The sequence below is a fragment of the Mytilus edulis genome, chromosome 12 (assembly GCF_963676685.1).
Source record: "Mytilus edulis chromosome 12, xbMytEdul2.2, whole genome shotgun sequence".
Classification (NCBI taxonomy): Eukaryota; Metazoa; Mollusca; class Bivalvia; order Mytilida; family Mytilidae; genus Mytilus; species Mytilus edulis.
In genome coordinates this window covers 38,194,289-38,211,731 of record NC_092355.1, presented here as the reverse complement: position 1 = coordinate 38,211,731, position 17,443 = coordinate 38,194,289, and the positions used below count along the sequence as shown (strand labels likewise).

Sequence of the window (17,443 nt, the reverse complement as noted above, 5' to 3'; positions counted from 1 at the left end):
CTGTAAAATAGAATTAATTAGAAACTTTATAGATGGATGCATGAAATGTGTTGTATCTTCCTGTTGTCCATATATCAATATTATTACATTATTATTAAAAAAATGACAAAAGAAAAATTGACCCGAAACATCGTCCGCCATCTTTAGATATACGTAATTGAAGTTACAGAGATCATATTTTCCCCAGTGATATATACTACTTTTAAAAGTAAACCAGCACTTCTTTTGAATTTGGCAATCAAAAAGACTGATACCGTTCTTTAATCAGATAAAAAAAAAAACAATAAACATTTTTTCACTTAAGTAATTTTAAGTTTGTGTTGGTATACAGTTTTCAAACGCTTTATGCTCGATTTCCAAGAACAGTGATGAGGTCGCATTCCCGTTTCAGGAGATTGTTAAATTTTGAAGAGGTTGTTGTGAGTTTTAGCGGTATAGTGTACATTCTTATTGAAATGTAAGTTTATTTTACAATATGCAAATGTTTGCGTATGTTAGTTATGCTTTCGAGGAATTTTGTATGTTGCAAAACCTCAGTTGTTTGCAATTTTTCTGTGATTTCGAGTTAAAAGTGTGTTCTTTAAAGCAGTCTGTAAAATTAAATATGAAATTCTTCTTATTTTGTATCAAATATATAGAATTCTTTAAAATTCTTATTTTATTTTTTATATGATATCTGATTGCGTAATATGTCACATTCGAATATGACAATTGTACTTACTTTTCTTCAAATCATTTATTTCAGACTTCATGTTTTTCATTTTCTTCTGAATTCCATTCAATAAGGATTTAAATTGTGTTACTTTATCTTTCTTAATTATTCCTTGAATACTGTTTATTGCTACTATATGATTCTGATTACTGAGGGTGTGAACTTTGTTTAGTCTCGTTTCTGTACGGTCTACTTTTTTTTTTATTATCATCCACATGCAAGGATTATAGGACGATTGATCCGACGATTTTTTCAATGGCGAATGAAGAGGCAACGGACAAAATCAATAAAAAATAGACGCAAATATGCATTTTGTCCACACAAAAAAAAACTAAAGACAAAACCTAAAACATGTAAAATGCTCTAATTTTTCTGTAATTTCCAGGAACTGACACAAAAAATGTAAAAAAACAATCAAAATACAGAGTAAATACATGTTTTCGTGACAATTATTGTAATATGATATTGAACATGTTGTATAGCCTTATTATTGTTTTAGTGGGAAAAGATCACGTTTCGTCAGTTATTATTGAAAAACGTAATTGAATTCAATTGACTTTTCTTTTAATTGATACATGTATGTGTGTATCTTTTTTATTCATTATGATTTCTAGTTTTATTTTATAATTTGTTTATGTACACGTATTTATTATTATTTATTTGTTTTTATTTTTTTTTTTTTTATATATTTCAGTATGAAAACTTGTCGTTGAGTTAATATCGCTGTAAATGAACTAATTGCATGTTCTTTTTAAAATGTGGTTTATTTTTGTTTATTTTTTGGGTCGGTAACATTTATTGAAAAAAAGATTCCCATTTATCTCCATTCTCTATTTCTTTTTTTTCTGCAAGTTTCGTTATATTCCTATCGTTTCGCGGTTCAATTTTTTTCGGGTTTATCGAAAGATGTAGCTTTGACAGTTGGTATATGATATCGAACACTTTACATGTTTTTCAAACTGACACCGCTTAAAAGAATACTTTTCCATGTAAGAGTTATCTCATTGAACACTGTTTTTCTTATGTTTTCTTCTACTTCGCAACTTTAGGAGAAACAGACAAATTTCATTTTTCCAAATTGCTTTTTATAGCATTAGAATGTTACGTTTAGTTCTGACTGAAGCGTTAGAAGGGCTATATGTGACAGTTATCCCCCTTTGTTTTTATACTTGTTTGAGAGTTCATTCTCCTGGTGAATACATTTTTTAAGTATATTTTGTAAATTGGGTAGCAAAAGATAAACATTGTTTTAGTTGTTTTGTACTAAAACATAAATATGTGTAAGTTGATACAGCCAAAACTGGTATTCATGCTTAGCTAAAATTAGATTTATATATTAATATCAAAAGTACCAGGATAATAATTTATTACGTCAGACGCGTGTTTCGTCTACATAAGACTCATCAGTGACAGTCATATCAAAATATGTATCAAGCCAAACAAGTACAAAGTTGAAGACCATTGAGAGTCCAAAATTCCAAAAAGTTCAAATTCGGCTAAGGTATCCTATGCCTGGAATAAGCAAATCCTTAGTTTTTCAAAAATGCAAACAAATTGAACATCTCAGTTCTGAAATAAACACCATTCACTATAAAATATCATATGCCTGAATGATATCTTTAAATATCGAATAACGCTTGTTTTTAGAGAGAGAGAGAAACAAATAACAAAATAACAAATAACAAAAGGTAAAGCATTTGGCCCAATTTCATTTATTCACATCAATAAAAACTAGTTTTTATTACAACATTTGACCAGTACAGATGAAAATAATTGTTTTTTTCTTTTACAATCAATACAAGCACAAAACGTAACAACAAAAACAATATGAAATATATAGCTCGTATTGTTATCAGTATAAAATATACATAGTTAGTCTAAACATTGTAATGATCAATTTATTTATATAACATTTTTGAAAATCTATAGCAATGCTTTCCCACTAATATTGGCCATGTGAAAAAACTTACATTTGAAACAAACATTTTCTTCTTATATTCTTATTATAGATATTCCAGTAAAATAAGCAGTCAGTTTGGGCAAAATTTGTCAAAGTAAGCTAAATAAAAACATCGCTTACATATTATTGACCTACAAATGAATAATTCAACCTACTTTAATCCGTATTTTTGTGACCTTAAATTTATAATATGCAAACTATTCGGATGCCCTGCTTTTATTCATGTGGTGCTCGTCAAACCTTACTTTTCTTATCATTCTATACATGTAACAAACAACTTTTTAAAATCTTTCTTAAAACGTTATAAAACCATTGCTATATTTTCATAGTTATTAAATGATAATGAAAGTTAAGAGATCATAATTTCCTGCTAAATTTTCAAGATAGTATACAGTTGGGTGCAGACCAAGCATTACATGTAGACGGGCCGAAACAGTTAACGCGGCGTTTACTCGCGTGCACTTCATGTAAACGCCGCGTTAACTGTGCGTTAACTCCGAAATTGCAGTAGACATTAAAAGTAAACGGGCGTTTACTTTCGCGTTTACCTCCGCGTTAACGCAAAAACGGCGCGTCTTCTAATTTTGTAAAGAGTAAACGGGCGTTTACTTTCCCGTTTACCTCCGCGTTAACGTGGAAAAATGCGCGTCTTCTATTTTCCTAAAAAGTATAAACGCGCGTTTACTGTTTGTAGTAAACGGCCGTTAACGCAGATTGTCATCGTAACCTGGATACACTGACCTAAAATATGAAATGATAAGGAACATCAAAATTAATTGACCAACCGGTCATTTCTGCTTGACATATTGACGATAAAAGTTATTTAAAAATGTCAGACATTTGTATTTAATTGAGCAATAATTATAGTAAATTTCTTGTTCATCTTAGACAGACTGACTCGTAAAACAAAATTATTTGATATCATTAACCAAAACTGACAATATTTACCTCTTAACAAGTTATCTTATTCTATATAGAAGTAATTCAGTTATATTTTCATGCCATAATTGACCATATAATACGTAACAATTGACAGCAATATTTGTACCAGCCTGACGGACATGACCTCTTTTTATTTAAAATATTGAATAGTAAACAAAATTCAGTAGTTTTCATACATCAGACTAACTCGTAATATATAATTATTTGTTTGCAACACCAAAACTGACCATATCAGCAATTTATTATGTAAATCTATATAGCCGGCATAGTAAATGAGTTATATTTTGATATAAAGATTGATTGTATAATAAAAAAAGGAAGCAATATTTAAATATTATGACATAATTTTTTTTTGGCATCAATTTAGAGTGACAGCATGTCCTTTTTCATTCAAAATATTGAATCACAAACAAAATTCAATAGTTTTCTTACCTTAGACTGACTCGTATAATAAAATTATTTGTCCGCAACACTCAAAACTGACCATATAAGCATTTCATTATGTAAATCTATATAGCCGCACAGTAAATGAGATATATTTTCATGTAAGAATTGATTGTATAAGAAAATAGGTAGCAATATTTGAATATTATGACTAAAAAATTTTGTTCGCATCAATTTAGAGTGCCAGCATGTACTTTTTTATTCAAAATATTGAATCGTAAACAAAATTCAGTAGTTTTCATACCTCAGACTGACTCATATAATAAAATTATTTGTCTGCAACAACCAAAACTGACCATATAAGCATTCTAGTATTTAAATCTATATAGCCGCATAGTAAATGAGTTATATTTTCATGTAAGAATTGATTGTATAATGAAAGAGATAGCAGTATTTGAGTATTATGACTAAAAAATTTTACTCGCATCCATTTAGAGTGTTAGCATGTCTTTTTTTTTCTTCAAAATATTGAATCGTAAACCAAATTCAGTAGTTTTCATACCTCAGACTGACTCATATAATAAAATTATTTGTCTGCAACAACCAAAACTGACCATATAAGCATTCTAGTATTTAAATCTATATAGCCGCATAGTAAATGAGTTATATTTTCATGTAATGATTGATTGTATAATAAAATAGGTAGCAATATTTGAATATTATGAATAAAAAATTTTGTTCGCATCAATTTAGAGGGCCAGCATGTCCTTTTTTTATTCAAAATATTGAATCGTAAACAAAATTCAGTAGTTTTCATACCTCAGACTGACTCATATAATAAAATTATTTGTCCGCAACAACAAAAATTGACCATATAAGCATTCTAGTATTTAAATCTATATAGCCGCATAGTAAATGAGTTATATTTTCATGTATGGATTGATTGTATAATAAAATAGGTAGCAATATTTGAATATTATGACTAAAACATTTTGTTCGCATCAATTTAGAGGGCCAGCATGCCCTTTATTTATTCAAAATATTGAATCATAAACAAAATTCAGTAGTTTTCATACCTCAGACTGACTCATATAATAAAATTATTTGTCCGCAACAACAAAAACTGACCATATAAGCATTTAATTATGTTAATCTATATAGCCGCATAGTAAATGAGTTATACTTTTATGTAAGGATTGATCGATAAGAAAATAGGTAGCAATATTCGATTTTATGACTAAAAAATTTTTTTTCGCATCAATTTAGAGTGCCAGCATGTACTTTTTTATTCAAAATATTGAATCATAAAAAAATTCAGTAGTTTTCATACCTCAGACTGACTCATATAATAAGATTATTTGTTCGCAACAACCAAAACTGACCATATAAGCATTCTATTATGTAAATCTATATAGCTGCATAGTACATGAGTTATATTTTCATGTAAGGATTGATTGTATAATAAAAAAGGTAGCAATATTTGAATATTATGACTAAAAAATTTTGTTTGCATCAATTTAGAGTGCCAGCATGTACTTTTTTTATTCAAAATATTGAATATTGAAACAAATTTTAGTAGTTTTCTAACCTCAGACTGACTCGAATTTTAACCAAAACAGACCATATTAGCACTATATATAGCTGCATAGTAAATTAGTTTATTATATCCATGTAAAGATAGTAATATTTGAACATTTAAATTTACGAGATGACCGGTACAAATGTACATACTTATATTACCATTTATCGATATCCCTTTCAATACACTGTACAATTTACGTCTTTTTTTTATCATTTGTCAAAACAGAATCTTATCATGTAAATCCAAGGCAAACAAGATGAATTTCGATTAAAAATAATGGTTTTAAATACCCCGAGTTATAGTAGGAATTCGAAGAGACAATTATGAATGGGGAACGAAACAATAAAAACCATGATGTTTATATCCCATCATATTGAAATATTCTCCCGATGTCTCGGATAACCTTTCTTTTCGTATCGATATTTGCACATGTAACTTTTGGAAGAAAAATATAGAAAATCTGCCTATCAGTAAAGTTAATGGACTTAATGAAAGTTATGTTGTGTAATTTAATATTTCGAATTAAAAGAGTTTTTGAATTGTTCTGGTTTGAAACACATACATGACATATACGTAAAATATTAAGACTAAAGGTCGTTTTTATAAAATAAATGTGCAAATGAACTTGAAGTTTATTTCTAAATTTACCCAATCAGTTAACGCGAAAAGTAAACGTGCGTTTACTTTCAAGTGCACGTAAAAATATACTTGTAAAATCTGTACTAAACGCCCGTTTACTTTTAAGTGCACGTACAAATAAATTTGAAGAATTCTGAAGTAAACGCCCGTTTACTACTGACTAAACGGACACATAGTAAACGCCCGTTTACTAAGGTAGACATTAGAAATTTCCATTTCAGCCACGTTAACGTAATTATAGAAAACGTGCGTTTACTAGTAAACGGGAGATTTGAAGTTAACTAACGAAATATGTGCACGCGGCGTTAACTTGCGTTTACTTTATGTAATGCTTGGTCTGCACCCAACTGTATATGTCAACGAATAAACGAACCTAACATTTTTTGTCTGCTTTGTTAGTTCTGTTTTTCTATACTATAAATTTATAAAAGCCTTTTTAAAAAGCTCGTTATTTCGAAAAAGAACAACATCGTTAATTTCATTAAGAAAAAAGATCTATTAAGCTGAATTAAATTGAACTGCCTTGTATGCAATTGTAACACAACTGGTTACATAACTCTATTTGTCACGATTTTGGAAGATGTTTAGTTAGTGAAATTGCTTTATCTGAAACACCAAAGACAAATATATGCGTACCATGCTTAAGAAATTCGATATAGTTATCAAGACTATCGAACAAGTTTCCATTAAAGTCATACTTCAATTGTCCGGACTCCTCTTTTGTATGTATTCTCAAATGTACTGTTTCATCTTTTATCCTAAAATATATCATGTATATCAATTAACCAAACAAAATATTATGTTAACTTCCATATTTGAACGAGTTTCATTACTTATTATTTATCTGTCGTACTGAACGTGTTCATTGATATCCATTGTAAATATGTAAATGTGTGAATGCATGATGTTTATTTTAAACATGACAATTTGTAATATTTTCCCATTAATTAACGGTCCAACCCTTTTCATTGATTGGAGTTCTTACGCACAAATATACACGGATATGTTCCAATTGTAATATTTTCCTCTTTCCTCGAGTGTAATTTAACCAGCTTTGTACTAGTTTTTTCCTCTATGTTTTAAACTTTTGATTATTGGTTGTACCTTTGGTATTTTGGTTTCTTTCGTATCGTTTCTAATGAGAATTAAGATAATATGTGATGTTTATAACATTTGAGAAACTATGTACAATCAACACATTTTAATACAACCATATTTTGTTTTTTTTAAAAGCAAATTACATTTTCGATTTCTTTCTCCAATAACTTATATCTGGAAAGTTAGTAATATGTTTTAGATTTCTGTACTATGGTCAGAGTGTTGTACCTTTCCTCATCTCTATTCTCAATTATATTTCATATTCCTTCCCTGTGTTTGATTCACCTTTCATCTTGAAAGGACATAACCCAATACTGTTGATACTTACAAGATACTTAAGATATAGTTGCCTGTTAATGTTCTACTTTCTCTTACGAGAAAAGCACCATCCCCCATATGTTTGTATTTCTTTAGTAAAGTGTCTGCTTCCACGCGCGTCATCTTTCCATAGTTCCATGGCTCTTTATTCTGTAATGATAATTCTTAAAATGTAGATTAAGGAAATTTTAGATTATTACATGTTGAGATGACCAGATAAAGGCAATTTGCTTTATATTGTTTGTACAACATAGTTGCCTGAATACTATGAAATAGTTTTAAATAAAAAAAAATCACTTACCATATTACAAAGATTTAATACACACCTGATATTCTAACTCTTAAGGACAGCACAAATGTGTTTTGAAAGACGGAACACCGCCACACATATATAATCTCTTGAAGTAACAATAATATTAAACATGAAAAAAATAAAAGTTCAAAGATCAATTGAAAGTCTTTCCACATACATTTTCAAAATAAATTCAAACATCTCACTAAATAGTACAAAATTTGGTGACTTATTGAAAGAATCTATCATACAAACTTGAGATAAAGAATGCTACAGCTAGTATACAGCCTTACATCAGAAATTGACAATGAGGGTTGGTTGAAAACAAAACTTTACGACAAAAGAGATGATTTCAGCTTCCTAATTGTAAACTTTCCATTTCTATGTAGCGACATTCCAGCAGCGCCTGCAAACGGAGTATATATCTCCCAATTGATCGATATTCCCGGGCTTGTATTTCTTATCATGATTTCCTTGATAGAGGATTGCTACTCAAAAAGAAGATATTACACCAAGAGTTCCAAATGGTAAAGTCGAAATCACCCCTTCGTAAATTTTACGGACGCCATCACGAGTCGGTTGACCGTTATAAAATAACCATTTCAAGATGATTTGGATATGTTCCTTACGTCGTAATTACAATACTCTTTTCCTTTTCACGAATGTGACCTACAAAATTAGGCTATTTAGCGGATTTGTAATAACATAAACAACACGACGGGAGTGGGATCTGCTACCCTTCCGGTACACCTGAGATCCCCCAAAGTTTTCAGTCGGGTTCGGGTTGCTTAGTCTTTAGTTTTATATGTTGTGTCTTCTGTACTATTATTTATCTGTTTGTCTTTTTTTTCAGCCATGGCTATGTTAGTTTATTTTTTTTTTAGTTTGATTCTACCTCTGGTATCGTTCCTCCCTCTTCTTTAACAATGTTCAAAGTCATTGATAAGACGATGTTTTTGATTTCTTCAAATCATCATGATCTTAGGTTTCTATAGACTGATTAAAACATGTATGGTTTATTCATAAATTCTGCTAGAAATGAGGGAAATAATTGTCATCCTCCAGTTCAGAAAATGTCACTTCTGGTCTTATATGACATTGTATTTTTTATGAATACATAAATATATTGTTTGTATATACTGTAGTCTGTACAAAGAGGATATTTTTCAATTCATTGAAAGTATCTTGCGCCCGCAAATGACATTTCATGAATGTCTATTAATTAAATACGAGATTTCTAGGTATTTAGTCATGAAAAAAAGTGCAAAAACGTACTACCTGGTTTAGTCGAAGTTACTTGCAGAAGACCTTTTCCAGATGTATATGTATCCTTACATTTTACAAAGACTGGCTTTATAATGAACCACATTGAAGTAATAATCTTAAAGCAAGCAGAAGTAAGATAAAATGCCGAAATAAATAGCGTCAACCAAACTTTGACATTGACCATAAGTTTAAGATCATTAAACAAAGACATGTAATCAACCTCTTCTACATATGGTTAGTGAGTTATATCACCTTAAAGCTAAGATAAAATGTCATAGAGAAGAGAAGAGAAAAGTGGAAATAGCTATCATTCTTTTATACTGTTGGAAAGTGTTAGACATAACAAGAAAACATTTTTCGGGAGGTAACTATTTCACAGAAGAGTATTCGGTTAAGCAGTTTCAGTTTCGAAAGCGTATAAATAGTTCAATGACATCAGCAAACGACATCCTGCAAAACAACAAAACAGCGAAGGAAAAAAAGATAACCGGTAAATAGTAGATATCAGAACAAAAGCAATACATTTTTTTCACGGAAAAGTGGAAAGATCTAATACCCAGAACAACATTAAAAGTTTTTTTATTCACGGAAAATTGTAAATGGGAAAAAACCTGTTAATTGTAAATGTGATAACGCGTTTTATTTCCATATTTCAATATAGTTAAATATTAGTAAATATCATGATAAGAAGGAAAACTAAACCGTGTGATAATCCTGTTCCAGATATCAAGTTTTATAAATTAAACACCATGACAAAAGCGGAAAAGGAAAGCATTTTTGATTGTCCTGAACTAAAAACAATAATACAATATAATATACCCGACCAACATGAACAACACATAAAACGTTAATGATGATGATGATGATAGGCATTGAGGTCACAGCATTTGCAACGAGTTATATTAGTGATAGAAAACGGTAATTTGTCTGTTTTGTTCACGCATCATTGTAGATATTACGGAATTTGATTAGACAGTCGTACACAGTGAGAGTTTTAGCTCTTTAAAACCAGGTTTAATCCACCATTTTCAACAATTTGAAAATGCCTGTACCAAGTCAGGAATATAACAGTTGGTGTCCATTCGTTTTTGATGTGCTTTGTCATTTAATTTTGCCATGTGTTTAGGGAGTTTCCGATTTCATTTTCCTCTGAGTTCAGTATTTTTGTGATTTCACTTTTTTATGTACTATGATATTCACCTTAAACATCAATTTATTAAGAATACATTATCATATGACAATATGGTAATACCATGAGGAGCATTACATTTTTTTGCAACTGATTATATAATATGATATAATATGATATAATAAGGAAACTCCGTAACATTATGAACAATAAATAAAATATTGATGATGATGGGCATTGGCAACACGTTGAACTAATGGTCCAGAACGTTAATTATATCTACAATTATAGCTCTTATAAGACAATTTATTACCTTCCAGATATCTTGGATAAACACGATCCTATGCTTCTCTGATGATTTTAGTCTTGGGTGAATTTTCTCTTTACACCTACTGCATAAGAAAATACCACACTCCTCGCATTTCCACTCAACTTTGTTATGGTCACATAATTGACATACGAAAGCAGATTGAGCTACATTCACACTAGATTGTGCTGCCATCTAGAGTCTAAAATAAGAAAACAAAAGAAAAATAAATTGAATATATTCAGTTTAAATTTGAAATGTCTGTGGCAGAGAAAGATAAAATCGAAAATAAATGATATTGCAAGTATTTCCCTTGAGATGTGACCAGGTGTGTCGTCAATGTAAGTCTCTTTTTATATCCCTCCCTTTCACATACATGATTATAATCCCATTCATCAGAATTGGTAATGCTATAAAGACAATGCCGATAAAAGTATGAGATATACATTGCAGTTGTTTGAAATATATACCAGATAATTATATAGTATCACTTGTATGAAAAACTGGTACGGACATTTAACTTTTTCTAAATTTATTATTTCAGTTCCAACCTAATTTGTCGTAGTTTTCAGTTAAGAATTCGTAGTTCTAACGTGACATTTTACACTTCCAACTTGACCTTTTTCATGTCCAATGTTATATTTCTCAGTTTCTAGCTTACATTTCTCTGGTTGTAGTTGACAGATCTCAAGTCGTTCCTAGTTTTCAGTTCTCATTTTCAATTTAAAAAGAAAACAATACAGGTTTGACAAATATCAATTTAAAAATTAAAAAGAATGTCAAATCGGAACCGACACATGTTATTTTGGAACTGATACATGTCAAGTAAATACTACAAAGGTAAACTTGTAAGTTTTTAAACACAACATTGATAACAGAATTTTCAAACCGTTAAATCGAGCAAAAGTGGGTGACTAAATTTAGAAACTGTGTTTTTCAATCTATACATTGGTATAAGTTTAAAGCGACTCTATAAGTTGTATGCATTTCGTAAAATCGTTTCTTTCGCGGAAGGTCCTCTATTATCAACTTATCTTAGCAGTTCAATTGGCATTAAAAATGCAGAATTACAATGATATAATGAGTTCGAACCCAACTAATTGCAGGTGCGCTTGACTCCAATTATAATTGTAATTGAATATCACTTCCAGTTTTCCTGCCGCAATTGACTACTAAACAATAGCCAATAGTTCTAAAAGTATCGTTATACACCAACTTATCAATCTATAACTTCTAATGCAAAGATTGATTTTGAGATTTCAATTTCTCTGGTAAGTAGTTGGTTTCCCTGAAATCGGATATTACTACTTATTTCAAAATTAGATTTTGACATCTAAAACATTTCTGCTGCGTCAACTTTTTTTTCTATTTGACACTGTTATGAATATATACTTAGCCAAAAAAGTTTAACAACACTTTTTTTTCCATTTTGTTTTTGTTCTTTCTACAAAATAACATATCTAAACATCATTGATTTGGTCATAAGGTTTACCAGTAAAGTCTTACCTTTTCCGGGTGATTTATTTCGCGCAATTTCAACTTTGCACGTGAAATTGATGTTTAACCTTTTGTAGCTGTACTTTTAAACGAAATTTTAAATTCCTTTTTCACTATAAACGTTAAGAGACACACAATTGGTAAGAAAAACGCATAAACGTTTGATAAAATAATCGTCAGAAAGCTCTTGGAAAGGTTGATGCCGGAATGAGTGTTGCTGACGTCGTGGCTCGATTTAAGGTGCATAAGTCATCAGTCTAGAGACTAACAAACATATATCGACAAATTGCAACTGCACATGATCTTGTAGACCGAAACAAACTAACGTCAAGGAGGAGCGCTATCTTCACCTTATTTCAACATATGACAAGTTTATTCCGGCCATGAGAGTAGTGCATTGACGAAGGGTAGGTGCTGGGGTGCTTGTCAATTCTTCATTGAATCACTTAGGGCATGGAGGAGAAATTGATTTTGAAAAAAACTATACTCATTTCCGCATTTTGACATTACTGCGCTCCATACAAAGAAATTCCTAGTGAATGTGAGTGATAAACATTCATGTTGCTTCTGAAAGTCATAATTCCGTTATTTTGTAATTACTAAAAGTATATGTTGTTATGATTTTGTTATAAAATATAATTTTATATTTGTGTTGCAAAACGTTTTTGGCTCAGTATATAAGACAATACTTGCATTTAACAACTTACTTTTCAAGCAATTTTTGTAATTGTTGGAAATCAGCGGGTTCATCCTACTCATTTTTTTTATAAACTATTGACTCTAAATATGAATTTGGTGAAGATTGGTTGCGAGTGGATATGCACCATATATATAAATGATCTTTTTTTCTTTTAACTGACGATAATGGAAGATAGATGTCAAGCGAAAAGAAAGAGATAAACGTGGGCATCCATGTATTATATCTGTGCACCTGCCCAAATTCAGTTGCTTTCTTATGTGCCAATGTTGTCTCCGGTATACAAACTGATATTAATTACAGATCTCAGATTATTTCTCTACATCCGTTTTTATTTAAAAATTATTTCCTTAGATATAAATTTCTTAAGCACAGTACGCCTGTTGATCACACATATGCTACTTCTACAGATTCGACCCAATAAAAAACAACGGTCAGTTAATTGGTAAATTAAACGTTTGTTGAAACCTATGTTGAAAAGACTAATCTAAAAAAATACGGTAACCAACAAATAATGTTAGAAATAAAATATTACTTACTACATTTACGACGTACTTCTCTCCTATATATAGATGTATATATATCTTTTAATATTTACGAATGAGGAAGTACCTACTTGTTCCTTGTTTCCTTCCTGCTTCATATTTTTTAATGTCATAACTATTCAAGTTATTTTATAAGTAGGAGTGTTCACGAGATTTTCTTCAATTCGTTTTACGTTTTGAAGTATAAAACTAAAAAAGAAAATTGTGCTTTGTTTTCATTTTTTTTTTTGTATTACAATGTAGGCTATGGTGAAATCTATGTCGTTTATAACGTAAACGACGTATATGTCCTGCAGGGGTCACTACTGGACGAAAAAACGTCTGTCCATACCAGTAACAGTCGTTCTAAGACTGATAATGTTTGTTAAAGTTGTAACAGTTGTTAAATTTCACTGCTGCAGTTTTTTTGTAACTGTCCCAACTTTAAAAGTGTTTGTCTACAACATAAATCGACTGTAACAACGCAAGAAATAACTGTCACCGTTATTAAAGGACTGATACAACTATTTCAAAGTTGTAACAGTTGATTTACAACTGTCCCAACTCGAAAAACATTGCAACAGTCATAAATAAACTGATTAAACGCCTAAAGGGTTGTCACAGTCGTAATAAAACTGATGCAACCATTTGAAAGTTGTAACAGTCATTTAATTACTGTACCAACACGGAAAACGTTGAAACAGTCATAAATAAACTGTTTAAACGCAGAAAAAGTTGTAACAGTTAAAATATGATAGCTACAACCATTGTATAGGCATAGCTAATTTATAAGCGTAGCAACTTCCAAACATTGATCTTCATGTACACTTAAAAGTCACGGATACAAAATGTCTAACAGTCAGGGATATAGGTTCAATTATTTGTAAAAAAAAAATTACTGTGTGAAATATAAGGTTGTGACAAAGAGAAACAACTATCACTCCAATGTAATACATTAATTTTAGATAGATATTGATTTAAAAAAAAAAGCATTTTGAAATATTTGCCGCTGAACGCATTTTTGTATTCCTCGGTTATTTAGTGAATGTGCTGAATTTATAAATTTTTTTAACACTTCCTCGCCCTTATCTCTTCGAACCAATAAAATCGGAACCAGCACTAGATACCTGCAATTTCACTAGATAAAAGATATATCTACTAACAGAAAAATCGAAAAACGTTACCCAATATATTTGTTACCAAATGTATCTTTATAACTGAATTAAAAGTTGACAATTTTTATATCATCTAAATAACAATTTAATTATTTTTCTATTAAATTAGTTAGGTGTAAAATCATTTATGCATACACGGTTGTTTTCAATACCCGTAGTTTTACGAATCACATCACTTCATAATAACGCTGAATATACAAGATATACTCTAAACCTAGCGGGGAACTCCTAATACACGCACTTGTCAAACTTATCCCCACATAAAACTGCTTTATATTTTCTTGAGGGCTTATTTCACACACTAATTTTTGCGGGGCTACATTTCTTGTAAAATTATAAATATTGCCGTATAATCATTTTGATTTCTATACATGTAAAAAAAAAATCAGACATTTAACACATCTTTTGCAGCTATGGAAAACAAATCTTAAATCTATCTGAATTTTGAATAGGTCAATATTAACTCGACTTTGTATTGTACATTGTACGGAATGGTCTATTTGAAGTTCAATTGTAATTGATACACATGATACAGGTAAATAGCACGTCAGCATTCATGATTGAGGTAAAAAAATATTATCACTCGCGAGAAAAATTCATATTTTCACCGGATTTTTCGCAAAGAATTTACCATACATAATTTATGTAAATACTAGTAGATGGACGTACTGTTCAAGACCGGACAAAATAACTAGCGCAAGTGAAAGTTCAAAACATGAAAACTCGCATTGTTTAAGACAGGGAAATCAAATCTTAATTCTTTTATTTTTTTCACATCACTTTTTAGAACTTGATGTATTCTTTAGACTCCGGTCTTATTAAATTCTAAAGACTGACATCGGATTCTCTTGTGTGGTTTCAGTTGATCAGATGTACTAACGTTTATCCAAAATATTTTCCCATTTCAATTGTTCAAATTCAAATTATTTAATCCCATAAATGCTTGTACAATAATGACATATTATTCAATCAGTAAAGAAAACTAACAATGTTACTAGATAGATAGAAAGATAATTATGTGCAGACAATATTTTGGGTCCCTTTATATTTTTTTGTTCGGTGTGAGCCGAGGCTCCATGTTGAAGGCCAAGGAGCGGATCCAGCCATTTTAAAAAGGAGTTGTTACTAACCCAGGACAAAGGGGGGTTCCAATTACATGTACCCATTCAAATGCCTTGATCGTCCAAAATAGGGGGGTTCAAACCCCCGGAACCCCCCCCCTGGATCCGCGCCTGAGGCTATACATTGACCTATAATGGTTTAGTGCGTTATACATGTATGACTTTGTAATGCTTATTGTGTTTATGGAAAACAATGGGAAAATGTTGCTTAACATCTTGGGATATATATTAAGAAGGCATTTATTCAAAAGCAGATAGAATTGATTTGTAGAAAAACATGAATATTAAAGGGCAGATGATCAACTATTATAGTACAAGTCTTTGATTAACCACAATATTATATTTGTCATCACTGACGTATCAATGTTGCTTTTGTATACATGGTATAAAAATCCAACTTGGGTTTCTCATCTGAACTTGTTTACACGGTGTTACATTATCTAATATAGCTAGGCCTGTTATAGGTTTTTCATTATCACACTTATGGGGAACTGATTTTGCTCATTGTTGAAGGATGTACAGTTACTAACAATTACTTGAAGTTCCTCCATCGTTCAATTTTCATCCATGGAGAACCCCGTCTTGGTTTACGGTTGATGGTTGTCTTATTGAAATTCATACCACATCTCCTTATTCTGGTTATCATACAGTATACATGTTATACCAATGTCCCAGGTTAGTGGGAGGGTTGGGAACTCGCTAACATGTTTAACCCGCCACATTATTTATGTATGTGCCTGTCCCAAGTCAGTAGCCTGTAATTCAGTGGTTGTCGTTTGTTTATGTGTTACATATTTGTTTTTCGTTCATTTTTTAAAATAAATAAGGCCGTTAGTTTTCTCGTTTGAATTGTTTTACATTGTCTTATCAGGGCCTTTTATAGCTGACTATGTGGTATGGGCTTTCCTCATTGTTGAAGGCCGTACGGTTACCTTAAATTGTTAATGTTTGTGTCATTTTGGTCTTTTGTGGATAGTTGTCTCATTGGCAATCATACCACATCTTCTTTTTTATATGTTATACAAGACTAAAATACCTAGTATTATCAAATGAATTATAACAATTGTTAATAGTTGTCAGACTTTTGTTATCAAAAAGCAGCTACTGTACATGTGTATAATCAAGATGTAGACATGATCACTGGTGTCAGATGTAAACAAGAGTGACTGTGCAAATGCTGAAATGTCATCTCTGCTTTGCCTACATGTATGAAGGTTTTACTACATGTACAAGTATCACACAAACTTTCAATTTTCATTAACCTTTGAAAATGAAGTTGCAGTCAAATTAACCATGCCAGACAGATAATGTACATCCTACAAACTGACTTATAAACCCATGATACCCAAAATTTAGTGATTTATACTGTGAAATAGATTTAACATTCTTAACATCCAAACCATGAAAACTAACTTATGAATATCCAATAATATGCCAAAAATAGTGATCCTATACATGTCTTGCATGTACATGTAGTTTATACTGAGGCATCTGAGAAACATTTGGAAATAGATCAAACCACAAAAACTAAGCATTGTTCAATGAACCATGACATTTTCATTGGGGTCAAAGTCTGATACATGTAAGTCTTGCAATTAGACATATTCACCTTACACTCATTTCATAAACCAAATATAGTTGACCTACTTTTCCTACTGCTTGTAGTATTTTTAAACATGTGTGAGAAACAAACTTGACAAATTACATGTAACTAAAGTACATGTAACCTTAATGATCCTTAATCACTGATCCATGAAATGAAGTCAGGATCAGGCCAACCCTGCCTGACAGGCACTGAGA

The 17,443-nt window shown here is 30.8% G+C and overlaps 1 protein-coding gene across 1 annotated transcript; it reads right to left on the bottom strand.

Moving 5' to 3' along the window:
• Positions 1 to 3,959: 3,959 nt before the first annotated feature.
• LOC139498402 (SH2/SH3 adapter protein dreadlocks-like) lies at positions 3,960 to 13,433 on the bottom strand. The gene is made up of 4 exons (XM_071286786.1): positions 13,363 to 13,433; positions 10,636 to 10,831; positions 7,646 to 7,785; positions 3,960 to 6,977 (listed from the first exon to the last, which is right to left on the bottom strand). Exons 2-4 carry the CDS (start codon positions 10,822 to 10,824, stop codon positions 6,785 to 6,787), a joined length of 522 nt encoding a protein of 173 aa, XP_071142887.1. The 5' UTR covers positions 10,825 to 10,831; positions 13,363 to 13,433; the 3' UTR covers positions 3,960 to 6,784.
• Between the last annotated feature and the right edge of the window lie 4,010 nt (positions 13,434 to 17,443).